The sequence below is a fragment of the Macrobrachium nipponense genome, chromosome 43, assembly GCF_015104395.2.
Source record: "Macrobrachium nipponense isolate FS-2020 chromosome 43, ASM1510439v2, whole genome shotgun sequence".
NCBI classification, from domain to species: Eukaryota; Metazoa; Arthropoda; class Malacostraca; order Decapoda; family Palaemonidae; genus Macrobrachium; species Macrobrachium nipponense.
Window position 1 is genome coordinate 25,297,135 of NC_061104.1, and position 14,111 is coordinate 25,311,245.

The following is a 14,111-nucleotide window of genomic DNA, read 5'->3' on the forward strand; positions in this document are numbered from 1 at the left end:
GTAAAGGTAAAGGATTTTAATTGATGAAAATGTCAAATGAGGTTAACATCAAGTATTTTATATGATAACCCATTGCAACTGCAATTCAGATTAATGTAAACAAGATGAAATGGGACACTTAAACTGATATGAATCAAGAGATACAAATTGTAGAGAGTTTTCTGCAGCAAAAATGTACGGTATATTTCTGACACCAAACCAAAGAAGCACTATAATTAATCCAAATAATAATTTCATTTACAAATAAAGGGTAAACGCCAATCATCGTTTAATTTAGAGAACTTCTTTAATCATTTTCCAAAGAAAAAGATATTTTCTACCATTTCCTTAGTAAAGCGTATCCATTTCTGTTTTCTTAGAAAGGGCCTCTTCATCTCTTTTAACCTGAAAAGACACATTCATTTTCCTTACATGGCGAACACATTCATTTCCCTTTACCTCGAAATGAACATTAATTTCCTTCCACTAGCATATGACATTAAATACAATAGCTTTTCCCAGGCAACGAGCACTCGTTTCATTTCCTCTGGAGACGACCCCCGTATTTTGCTCACGTTGAAGAGAGAGAGAGAGAGAGAGAGAGAGAGAGAGAGAGAGAGAGAGAGAGAGAGAGAGAGATTCATTATTCATCTAATGACGAGTATTAATCTCGGGGAATGACTCCCGTAAGCGTCATGCCTCAGATGCAAAATCATTGATCATTCGGCTTTGAACAACACATCCGTCATCCGCGGCCCATAACAGAGGAGACACCGCGGAAAATGTGGAGTACCTGAGGAACGATACAATAGTACTTCTGGCAAACGCACGAACGCACGCATGTTCAGATGTGAGAGCGAAAGAGATTTCCTTCATTGCAATCGAATTTTCGCACTTTCATTAATGTTATCTTTTAAAATGATCCCTAACTCATGCGGGATTTACTAAACGGCCATAACATGAAAAAGGATCTTCTACAAAAATTATAATACCCACCAGTGAGAATACAAAAAACGGAAGTCAAGCAGAGGGAGATAAAAGGATGCAAATGTTCAAAGGCATAAAAAAAACACAAATAAATAAATACTCGTTATTGAAAAAACTGACTTATGAGTACAGATTCATATAGTTACATAACACACAAAAACACATACAAACATTTCGTCATAAGTATATTCACACCAATACCATAAAGGCTTCCAGAATGTGTTTAAAAGAGAATTAACAATTTCATTACCACACAAAATGTAACTGTCAATGACATACAACCCAAGACAACCGACATTTGAATTTATGGACGATAATCTTCTAAAATAAAAATCAAACAAATAACAAACACCAAAACTAAATATTAAAAACATGCCTATACTCCCAACTGAATATCCAAGTAACCGAATCTAACAAAAACAAGGACATTAAACGATAAAAAAAACTGAAGTAATCCCGTTATCATGACAAAGATGGCGCTACTAGTCCTTAGATATAAGTGAGATTACGTTTGCAATTTACTTTCGTTTCTGGAACCATTTACACCATGGTCGTAAAATTCAGCTGTAGGCCTAAAACTCCCACCACCAAAAAGGGGCATCGTCCTACGCGTGAAACAGCGCATACACATGCGACAAGCATTTCCCGTCGTCATATCTTCAAGTTCAGTGATGCGACAGGGCTAATGCGGCCATTTGCTATAGCAACGGGGATAAAACTAATTGGAGCCAAGATGCCGTGATTCAGCTCTATCGCTCTATCTCTTTCACGATGCATAACGCACCGACATGTATGTACCTCTGTCAAACACAACTCTCTCTCTCTCTCTCTCATATACACACACATACTCACACAGACACAATGATGAAAACATTGTCTACCGACGGAAGGAACGTTGTTTATGAGAGAGAGAGAGAGAGAGAGAGAGAGAGAGAGAGAGAGAGAGAGAGAGAGAGAGAGAGAGAGAGAGAGAGAGAGAAAGTACATGGGGGATACGGGAATGAGGGAGAATGGGGAATCTGAGGCACGAGTTTAATCTAGTCAAGTGACAGCGATATTGTGGCAGAAGGAATTAAGCCGATTGGCGTCTTGTAATGCCTGGGAATTCCAAGTCCCTCTCCTGAAGCAGACTCTGGTGCATAACGGCTGCTCTGCATACATACGCGTGCTTGAAGGGGCAATTCTCTGAGTGAACCGCACTACAGGCTTACTTCGCCGCTACAGTCAGTTCAATGCTCTCTCTCTCTCTCTCTCTCTCTCTCTCTCTCTCTCTCTTTCAAGCGCAATAACGAGCCGAAGTAGGTTTAGACACTCTTTCTTAAAAATTTTAAAGCATAAAATGTTCATTTTTCTTTATACATGGATATATAGATACTGAAATCAATATATATTTTTTCTATATCCAATATAAATCTCTCTATATCTCTCATACGAGGCAGTAAAAGATTACGGTAACTACACTATTGTTACTTTCCTAAACTTCTGTAGAGACCGAAAACATAATTTATGTGTAGTTATATGTGTGTATATATACATACATATATATATATATATATATATATATATATATATATATATATATATATATATATATATATATATATAAATATATACATACATATATATAACATATATATACACACGCACAAACAAAATGTACGTATGTATGTATACAAACAATTCCCATTCTATCCCTCTTTAAAGGCACCTCCACCGACTCCCTTCATAAATAAGTCAAAAACTTCGCGAGACGAAATCCCGAAAAGCCCAACTCGGCATTACGCCAGAATTTGTGCTGGAATTAATTCGTAATGGAGCACGCTTCCAGAGCTATACCACAACCACGAATATCTACTACTTCGGAAAGGAAGCGCCACAACATTATGAATTTATGCATTAAATTTCTGATAATTCACCGCTGACGATAGCTGTATTCATAAAACCTCTTATGAGTACCATTACCGTCAGCAGTAAGTTATTCGGAATCCAACAGAGGTAAAAAGACGACGTTACTATTAAAAGGGCAAAATACGGAGGTAAATAATAATAATAATAATCAGTTACAGTAATAAACACAATTAAAATAACTGAGAGCATGATTACCGAAGCAGCAGCAGCAGTGTTACAAGCTACAGAATATTGCAGAATTACAAAACTTAACAGTCAAGATATAAAAATAGTGAAGGTACCATTTAAATGACAAAGTGCCTCAAAGTACTTATTCATATGTACAGGTACATATATAACAGACATAAATACATATACATACACACACACACACACACACTATATATATACTATATATAGATATATATATATATATATATATATATATATATATATCCTAAAGGATTTTGCTACAACAGTTAAAAACATTTGCATTCACACATCTCTTCGTAATTTTCGAATATTATAATGTCAATGACAATGAAGGAAATCAGAATTGCTAATCATTACCATTAAATTTTCCATATGATGGACAGAAATTCACACACTCATTGATATTGATGACTCCGCAAAAAAAATTCTTTCTTTGTGAGGGAGGCAGAGACTTCAGTGACGCAAATGGAACTTGATATTTCGTTCTGAGGAATTATCATATTGCGCTGCTCATTCTTGAGAATCAGAAAAGATAGTAATAAAAAATACATAACAAAATAGCATGGACAGAAACATTAACAACTTTTGCTCTCTCTCTCTAGTTTTAATTATTTATCATCATTCTGATTATCTATTCATCTATCCAAAGTGGATATCCTTTATTTTACAGCCGGCAATTCCTATTTCCCAAGTTCTTATTCTCTATTAGATGCTTTATTGCATTTATTACTATAGTAGATTCACATCAACCGTGAATTTGATGTCTAGGCCCGTCCCTTACGACTCTCCAGATTCGCTGTTGATGATAAGCCAGTCCCAGGCCTGGAAACTCTCAGTCTCTCGAGAGAGTTCACACAGGCAGGATGTATGTTCCACCTCTCCTGAGGGATACGTCTTTCAAACCTATACCTCACGAGAAGTGGAATATACATCCTGCCCGTGTGAACTCTCGAGAGAGACTGAGAGTTTCCAGCCCTGTGATTGGCTTATCAACAGCCAATCAGGAGCGTCGTAAGGGACGGACCTAGACATCAAATGCACGGTTGATGTGAATCTACTATAATCCTTTCTCGGGATTAATCTCTGAAATCACGACTCGAAAGTTTGCCTCTTCATGGCCCTTAACCTAGTGATAACCGCTAGCCTTCACTTTCCAAAATGAAGGATGCACAAAAACGAGCAATTTAATCTTGGGACTTACTGGATAACATGTAATACGAAAGTCGTCTTACGACGAGTGCCCGTTTCCTTCGCTATGAGGTTGAATGCATTATAATACATCCCTCATGAAATATCCGGACCACTTTACCACCCTGAATGCCTCGCTCGTAAGGTTGAGACGACTATTTTCACAAAAAAATTCAATTCAATTTTTCATTGTTTTAAACTGTCAAATTCTGACAATTCCATAAAAAGCAACCCTAGGTTTCTTGTTACTTGCATTAAAGTCCCAAATATAAAAATCCGGGATCTATTAAAGATAGAGATTTACGAAAAAGAGAAGCTACGTTGAAGTGTTTCACAAATCATACAGTTAATTAACAAATAAACTATAAACTCCTCATAAACTGTTATCAAGGGCAAAAGATAAAACGAACACTCCTCCTCCTCCTCCTCCTCCTCCTCCTTCTCCGCCTCAAGATTAAGGCATCATGGTACAAATACATTGTCCTTTATATGATAGTAAAAGAAAATTATAACCTAAAATTACTTCAATAGAAATATGTAAAAAAACATTTATGCTTCTTCTCTTACACCATGAAACTTCCAAGAGGTTGAAAGACAAAGGATTATCACAAGTTTCAGGCAAGACAGCGAAGCAATAAAAGATAATCCAGGGACTTCAAGTAAAAGAGAAAAGAAAAAAATAAGCTCATGACCCAAAAATTTTCCGAGCGACAAATAGGAGGGAAAAAAAGTCCAGAGACTTCTTGAAACAAAGAAATGTAAGTGAAAAAAACAAAAAAGTCCCAGTGGCAATCAAGGGGGAGTCGGTGCACTGAACATGCAAATATTAGAGGATACAGTCCGAGGAAATCCCAGGACTTCTCCGACAAAACCTTCAGGTCTAACCTTCAGGTTATACCGCTGAATGAAGATGAGTGGGGAAAGGGGAAAGAAGGGGGGGGGGCGTCTTAGGGAATGAAGGAAGGGGGAAGTGGAAGGAGACGGAGGACCAAGAACAGAGGTTAAAGGAGCGAACTGCAAGGAGGGAAGAGAGAGAGCGAATATCCTGAGAGGCAGAGCAAGTTGGCGAGAAAAGCGAGGGTGGACAGTATGAATTTGAGGAGGGGGAGAAGGAGGAGGAGAGGCGGAAGGAGAAGAGCGAACACTGGAGTGGAAGTGAGAAGAAACCAAAGGGAGGTGGGGGGGGGGGGGGGAGGGGGGGGGGGGGGGGTAGAAGATTCGATGAATATTTGGAAGTTGGGGGGGGGGGGGGATAGAGAGTGAGAGAAAGAGATACTAAACCAGATTGGGAGGGCAGCAGGAAAGAAGAAGAGGAACAAGAAAGGAAGGCCTGGATGAACGAGGAAAAGGGTAAGTAGAGTAAAAGGGGAAATGAAAAACAGAAACTTCAAGATAAATAAATATAGGGTAAAGAAAGAAGGCAACAGTTCACATGTTATAAAATATCCCTCTACATGACAGCACAGTTCAAATTCTCAAACATTCGGAGGTTAGCGCGAGGAGGTCGAGAAGAAAGGAAGGAGGACGCTAAGAAAGAGATGAAAAGAACCAGAGGAAAAGGAGGTGGATAGTAGGAGGAGGTAGATGGTAGGAAGAGATGGAGGAAACCTGGAGCGCGAGGAGGAAAGGAGGCCGGGAAGGGGAGGGGGAGGGGATAGGATAAAAACACCGCGAAGATTTAAAAATCTAAGATTTATGTCGCAACAGAACCCGGGCCAGAAACTTTGGCCGGGCGCCGACTGTCAGAGAACGCCTGGCGTAGCCGTGGGAATAAATAATAATAAAAAAACACCAGGCGAGATATTGAAGCAATTCCTGCACTTTATACCTCGAAAGAATAAACAACGGAAGGGGGAAGCTATCTCGAGGACACACAAGGAATATAAATGACCGAGTTCAAGAACGCTGGGATTTAACAAATATTTACCGTATATGTATGGATATTTACAGCATATTCGTGCATGCGTGCGTATACTCATACATACATATATACATTAAGCTATAAATGTCCTTTAATATCCAATTCGCTCTACCTCGGAATTAATATATTTTCATATATGATAACTGAAGGGGAATTTTGTACTTAATAATTTCGTCCTCTCGTGGGTCCGAACCACCGCCCAGCGGACTGAGGAGAAATCAGGACTTCAGTGAAGTTATCGACTCGGCCAACAGTGAGGTATAAGTTGATACTTATTCCGACCTTAGAAATTACTGTCGAACTCAGGTATATGTAATTTGTTTTCTAGTTGATGATAATTTCGTCCTCGCGTGGGTTCGAACCGCCCAGCGGACTGAGGAGAAGTCAGGACTTCAGTGATGTGACAAAAATTCATATACATAATATATATATATATATATATATATATATATATATATATGTATAGTATATATAGATATATATATATATATATATATATATATATTATATATATATATATATATATGTATAATAATAGGCCACTCCAGATTCTAAAAATGTCAGACTAGGTTAAGACTTGAGGCACGAGGCTGTTGCCCGATATGGTTGCAACTCACAACAGTCTACTATCTACCATGTACTTAATTCACAGCTCGTGTTGACAACAACTCGATGGATTTTTCCGGAAAAGCCCTAATAACTTTCGCTGGTGAGGCAAAATTGAAACTGTTCAGTTGCATAAGAATGGAATCACATCGTAAAATGTCCTAAACTTGATAGTCATTATATGTTGGAAGTTTTTATATTACCGACATTAACGTTACTATTAAAAGAAATGGTAGTAAGAACTATTATCAATAACATATAATGGACAATCTATTTTCATTATCATTTATTGGTAGCAATAGACGTAAGGATACTATTATCATTTATCGGTAGCAATAGACGTAAGGATACTATTATCATTTATTGGTAGCAATAGACGTAAGGATACTATTATCATTTATTGGTAGCAATAGACGTAAGGATACTATTATCATTGGTTTATCCCAATCGGTAGCAATTTAGACAATAAAGGATACTATTTTTACTGCAGCTGTCGTCAATGACGTAGATATAATAACACTACGAGGTATAACATCAATACTTCTGCTGCACAACCCTCCAACCATCTACCAATTGATAGTGCCTTCACAGCTCGAACCACAACCCAACAGACCACCACAAATGACAATCTGAACATCTCGACAAGCGTATCTCATCCTGACTCACCGGTCTGGCCGTAGGCGAAGATGCAGGCGTTGTAGCCCGCAAAGGCATTGTTGAGAATGTCATGCCCCATGGCGGCGAAGACCTTCTCCTGCGTGGCGAAGTTGGAGCTCTCGGTGGACAAGGATTCGAAGCAGTGGTCGAAGGCGAACGTCTTCGGTTGCTTTCGACTGCAATGGACAAAAAAGAAGAGAGGATTGTAAAAAGTCTACAAGATTAGTGTTATTCATGATACATTTTAACGAATAAATGTTTTGGTAACATTTATGCACCTTGACAGACACAAATGAAAAAGTGGCTTGTGAGATTTCTACATAAATGAAATGCATTTCCTGATTCGATAAAAAAGGTGACATAATTAACATTACGAATGTTTGAAATTATAACATTTCTGCAGTACTGAAATGGAGGAATAAAAATAGAGAATATTATTAATTAACATTTTTAATAATTAGATGTTAGTGACATTATCATTTTTCCATACTGAAATGGAAAAAGGAACATACAATATTCGTTATTACTTTTAAAAGGAAAATAAACAGGAATAGTTACTAAAATGATCAAGTAAAGTTTAACAACGTTCATGAAATTAAATATAAAGTAGATAAGAAAGCAACATTAAAATCAATATATAACCTGTAACACTTTTAAACTGAAATGAATATCATAGACAACAGAATCCAATGGCAATAAAAATAATTTTCTTAATATTTATGATTACGTAATATTTACAAAATTTTTCTGACCATTATAAGCATTATTAATAACCAACACAAATTGAAAAAAAAAAAAACACAGACCACATTAACATTTAGAACTTTAAAATTAAAGTTTGTAAAATAACTTCACAGAATTAAATAGAATGAAAAAACGGCCGCTCTCAAAAACGGCAACATTATTAGCAATAATATTCCAATGACAGCTTAGTGAGATTTTAATGAAGGATATGAATACCACAATACGGCAAAAGAAGGATAGGTTACCCTATTGTAGTTGACAAATAGTTCATATAAAATCCACCAAAAAAATACCGCCCCCGCCCATGTTGCTCACTAAACAGTCAGTGGTCAACCTCCCTTCCGAAGAACCGATTCAGTCACTCCACTCACACATTTGACCACGCCTGTCATTGCAGCCTCCCCTCCCACGTCTTTATTCACTCCATTTTTTATTCTCTTCCATCCTCCTTCCTTTCCCCTCAATACAGCTCTCCTCCGTCCGTTTGACAGCCCGATCATCTCAGCCTCCCTTCTTTCCTCCTTTCCCTTCGATTTCTTCACTCTCCCTCAGACCTCAAATCTATTCAGCCTCCGTCCTTTCGCCTCTATTCCATCCACTTCTCCTGTCCTTTTCTCTCTCTCCTTTCATTACTCCTTCCTTACGCTTTCAATTGCAGCCTCTTTGCCTCTGCTCCCTTCCTAATTCTCTCCTAACGACGAATTCAGAAACAACAAAGCTCTGTCTCGGCTGATGAGTCTTCACGGGTTTCAGCGTTCATAAATGATCGATTGAGAGAGAGAGAGAGAGAGAGAGAGAGAGAGAGAGAGAGAGAGAGAGAGAGATGGACTTGACCACCTACAAGTATGCGGAAATAAGAAACTGAAAAAGATTTTCGAGGGAGAAAATCCTGACGCATTTTGCCACCGACAATCTGGAGGAAATTTGAGGACCTTGAGGGGCCTCTTCCCACAACATATTAGAAGAGAGAGAGAGAGAGAGAGAGAGAGAGAGAGAAGAGAGAGAGAGAGGTTCAAGCCTTCTCTTTACCCGGGGACCAGCTTTAATTAGGTATTCTACATGCGTGGGCCGCGTTACATTTAAAACCTTGGCCTTTTCTTAGCGACAGATAGCGAACTCTCTGACGAAATTTTCTTACTAACGACCTGAGGTGCAGTCTCTCTCTCTCTCTCTCTCTCTCTCTCTCTCTCTCTCTCTCTCTCTCTCTAGCGCGCGCGCGCTTCTTCCAACATCATGCAGTAAGAAATGGACTTCTTGGTGCTGTTGGGCGGGAAAGGAAGCCAGGAAGTCGAGAGTTGTACGTAAAAGACCCTCTTGACTATTAAGTTTTATTTTCGTGCTTTTGTCTCGGAGTCCCTCTCAAATCTCCGTTTTCGTTGTCCCACGACAAACCAGACTCCGTTTTCTTTGCAGGCTGCGTACGACCCAAACCTCTCGCAATTTAGAACTTTTTAAAGTTGTGTTTTCTGTTTAGAACTAATTTCAGCATTTACTCATTTGCCGGCCGTGAATGATGAAGACTCGGCTTTCCCTCAAGTTTATGGTAATGGTCGTGGCTGCAGTTTGGATTAGAGTTGGATTAATTAGTGCATTCTGTGTGTTAATTGAGCAGGATCTTAAGGGGAATTTCCCATTTCCATAAAGAGGCCCTTGACTCGAACGTTAATTCTGGATTGATGTTTGTGTAATGGTGCTCTGTTGGTCGTAATTATGATAAGAGTAAATGTTTGCTAAAACTAATTTTACAAAATGTAAAAATATTCTATTTCTGCACCATCATAACTGGAAAAGAGAACATTCAGTTAACATTAATAAAGAATTGTATTATGTAACTAGAAGGGTTTTTCAAAGAGAGTAATACTTCCGCCTGGAACTGACCTGGATTTAAAAGTTGAGGAATAACACGGCGATTTCGTCTCCATTATACAGCAAAGAGCATAAAAGTCTTGACGTACACCCCACAATTACATTTTCCTAGAAAGCTGCCACTGGAGCAACAGTAACTGAGAAAATAACACGCAGCCATAGCCCCATCACCGATCCCCCCCAACCCCCCCCCCCCCCACCCCCCCCCCCAAAAAAAAGGAAACCGAAAGTATCATATGACATTATGTGAACAAATACTACGAAAAGTGTCAACGCGCTCGAAAAATGAGGCATTATTGAGGACACATGGAAAAAAAAGTTTCACAGTGCTGACTCAAAATTTATGCAATAAATGTCGAGGTATTTTAGAAAATGGACGCCTCAGTTCGATACATTTCAATCGCATATTGCGTTCGGCTGAATTCATCGTCATAACAAAGGACAGTCCTAATGCTTTATGAGATTTTTAAGAAAACAGCAATTTCGTGTGTGTGTGTGTGTTATGTGAGAGAGAGAGAGAGAGAGAGAGAGAGAGAGAGAGAGAGAGAGAGAGAGAGAGAGAGAGAGAGAGAGAGAGAGTATTATAAACTGATGTTTACAAATAAAACAATAACGTGTAAAAAATGCGAGCATCATATCTTCCATTTATATATGTATAAATATATACATTATATACAAAACAACATATGTGTGTGCACTTTCTGACACCGTAATACCTACTAGATGAGGCAGGGTTTATTTTCGACTCGAATCCATCTCCCAGCAGATTAGATGAAAACCGACTATCGACGTGACAGCTGACTGAGATTTAGCGCCATCTAGCAGACAAAAGGTTTCCGTTCTCTATTCGCCTCATCACAAATCCCGGAAGTGAAGTGTGAGGGGCAGCAGCGTTCGAAAGCGTTTTCTAATAATACTCTCGTGATACAGAACAAAGGCCCTTGAAGGGTCTGAAAAGCCGGGAAAACAATGACAGTCTCTTAACCCTATTCAGCGCAAAATGGATGTTTTAATATACCAAGAATAGAAACAACATAAGCGCTTATTTTCGATTTCTACTAACGTTAACGCTAAATAAATGAATACAAACCAAAGATTTTGAAAGATCATGATATAAAGAGAAGGACTCGCCACCAAGATTCAGTCCTCCAACAACAATCGCTGTGATAATGCCCTTGCAGATCTGGGCGAAACGTCGCGTCAAGAGAGAGAGAGAGAGAGAGAGAGAGAGAGAGAGAGAGAGAGAGAGAGAGAGAACAACTTGTAGTAGCAGAAATAAAGATAATTCAATATGTCTATACCGGATTTGACGATCCCCTTTGGCACGTTGCTTGCCAGTTTTGGCATCATTGAGAAATCCTTGATAAGGAAAATAGAGAAGACTATACAAAATTAATGGAGCTGATGCAGCAATCCTTTTTAACAAGACTTGTTTAGAAGAGGGTCTACTCCCAAGATATATAAATACACACATATATATACACATATATACTTATGTGTGCCCTACGTACATTATAAACTTAGGAAAATCTTTCTTACTCTCTATCCTCTCCTTCTCACTCTCTCTCTTTCTCTCTCACTGGGTCTTTTCTTCCTCTGGCTCCTGACCACTAACACGTTTACCAAAGACGTTAAGTAATAGCTGTTAGCTCCGCTTGTAATCGGCAAGATCTAAGCCCCAATTAGGGTGCCTCAACACTTCATGAGGGATAAGGGAGAAAGAGAGGGACAGGGAAATTGTTTATATATGTATATTTATATACGTGATGTGTGTATGCATGAAGAATTTAAAAAATAAATCATCAGAAAAATGTCATCGTCATAATAGACAGTGACACACACACAGACACACACATATATATACATAATACATACATACATACATACATACATACATACATACATACATATATAGATATATATATATATATATATATATATATATATATACATACATACATACATACATACATACATATATATATATATATATATATATATATATATATATATATATATAAAGGCAAACAGAATAAATACACGAAAACTTTCAACAGCTACTATATTAATTATCTGATATCATAACGATAGTACGCCTTCATATTCTCGAGATAATTATAATTTATATTAATATCCCAAATATATTTTCGAGATAACTGCAATTTATATTAATAGAATCCCAAAGATACTTCCGGGATCATTACAATTTACATTAATAAAATACCACAGATATTTTCGAGATGACTGCATTTTATGTTAATAAAATATCAAAAGAAAGAGGCAATATATATCAAACTGATAGCAGATAAATAATCACTTGTATATATACTCAAACGGAAAACTGAAATGAACGTCACGCATGAAATTTAACAAATTACTCGTTATTTTACATTACTGATTATATTCTAAGAGGTCCACAATAATAAAAAATGTTACGCGGTCATTTATAATTTTTAAAACTCTTCACAAAAAGTTTTCGAACCCAACCCTGAAGATGAACCCAGGAAAGGGTTCGAAAGCTTTTTGTAGTTTTAAAAATCATACACGGCCGCGTAACATTTTTTTTATTATTGTGGACCTCTCAGAATATTATCTATACTCTCGCGATAGAGTTTTTCCCCGATTACTGATTATTTCCTCATGCCAGTATATATAGAATATATATATATTATATATATATATATATATATATATATATATATATATTATATATATATATATATATAATATTATATATATGATATATATATATATATATATATATATATATATATACTTGCGGCTTCAAGGACTTATTTTGTGAGCAGGGCAGCTCGCAACAGACAAATAATCTGATGGAGGTTTCAATAACGAGTTTTTTCCACCTACCATTCAACCTTCCCACTTTACCATGGATTTAGCTTACAAAAAAAAAAATAAAATAAAAGACTCTTCTTTCGTGAGAAAATACATAAATAAAATAACTTAATGTTTCCATGATAAAAATAAAAAGACAAAGAAATGAAAGTGTAGAAAAAAATGATAGATCGAACTGTTTTAAAACTTTCTTTACAAACGAGAAGAGGTAGTTAATAAAAAATAAAATTAAGAAAAAAAAAAAAGGTCATCATTAGAGCAAATCATTAGAGCAAACCAAGACAACATAATAGCTGGAGATCCGGAAGCGAAAGAAAACGGCGCATGCGCCTTCCTTGATGACATGTTGTGACATCTTGCCTTCAGAGACTCGAGACTGAACAATGGGCTGAACGCGAGAGAAAAGGGAGAAAAAAAAACTTAAGTGAAGTAAAACGACACAATGCACTGAGATACAGGAAAAAGATGGTGTTTTAGTTAGGTAGTAACAAAAGGATTAAACGAACCGCTGTTGAACGAGAATGAAAGTCATAAATAATGTTATGGTTAAACCTAAGTCATACACAGGCTAAAGAACACAATGATGATGATGCAACTCGATGGTATGATTTAGAAGAGCCTGAGATGGCGAAATGTCGATACGAGCTGAATGTGACAAATTATTTTCCCTTTATAAGTTTTTAAAATTATTTTAATAATACAGTTCCTTTTAAAAGATAAGAAATTAACAGAGAAATGTTACAAAACACGTATATTCAACGAAATCACAAAAACTATATATTTGAAGTCCATATGGCAAAAAAAAAAAAAAAAAAAAAAACAAAAAAAAAAAAAAAAAAAAAAAAAAATTCAGCACATATAGTACCTCAAAAACTCAATGCAGTATAACATATCTAAAGCGGCCAAAAGGAAGGGAAAAAAGTAAAAATATGAATTTTTGTCAAAATTTTCGTTCGATTTAAACAAATCTTTGGAATATATATATATAGATATATATATATATATATATATATATATATATATATATATATATATATATATATATATATATAATGAAAAATTATCAATACTATGATGGTATTTAATACATCACAGACATTAGAAAAACTGACAAAATAATATGTATATGATATAAATATCCCCATTCCAGGGCAATAACATGAATTTATTCGAAAATTACGTCAAACAGATTTCTATACGGTCGGAT

The 14,111-nt window shown here is 36.7% G+C and overlaps 1 protein-coding gene across 8 annotated transcripts in view; it reads right to left on the bottom strand.

The window, feature by feature from the left end:
- Positions 1-14,111, bottom strand: part of LOC135213590 (kinesin-like protein KIF13A) — a 590,763-nt gene that overhangs the window by 173,019 nt on the left and 403,633 nt on the right. For all 8 annotated transcript variants that reach the window (XM_064247592.1, XM_064247596.1, XM_064247595.1 and 5 more), the window contains one exon: positions 7,448-7,614. In XM_064247592.1, the coding sequence (XP_064103662.1) occupies positions 7,448-7,614 (167 nt within the window). The remainder of the gene's footprint in view (positions 1-7,447; positions 7,615-14,111) is intronic.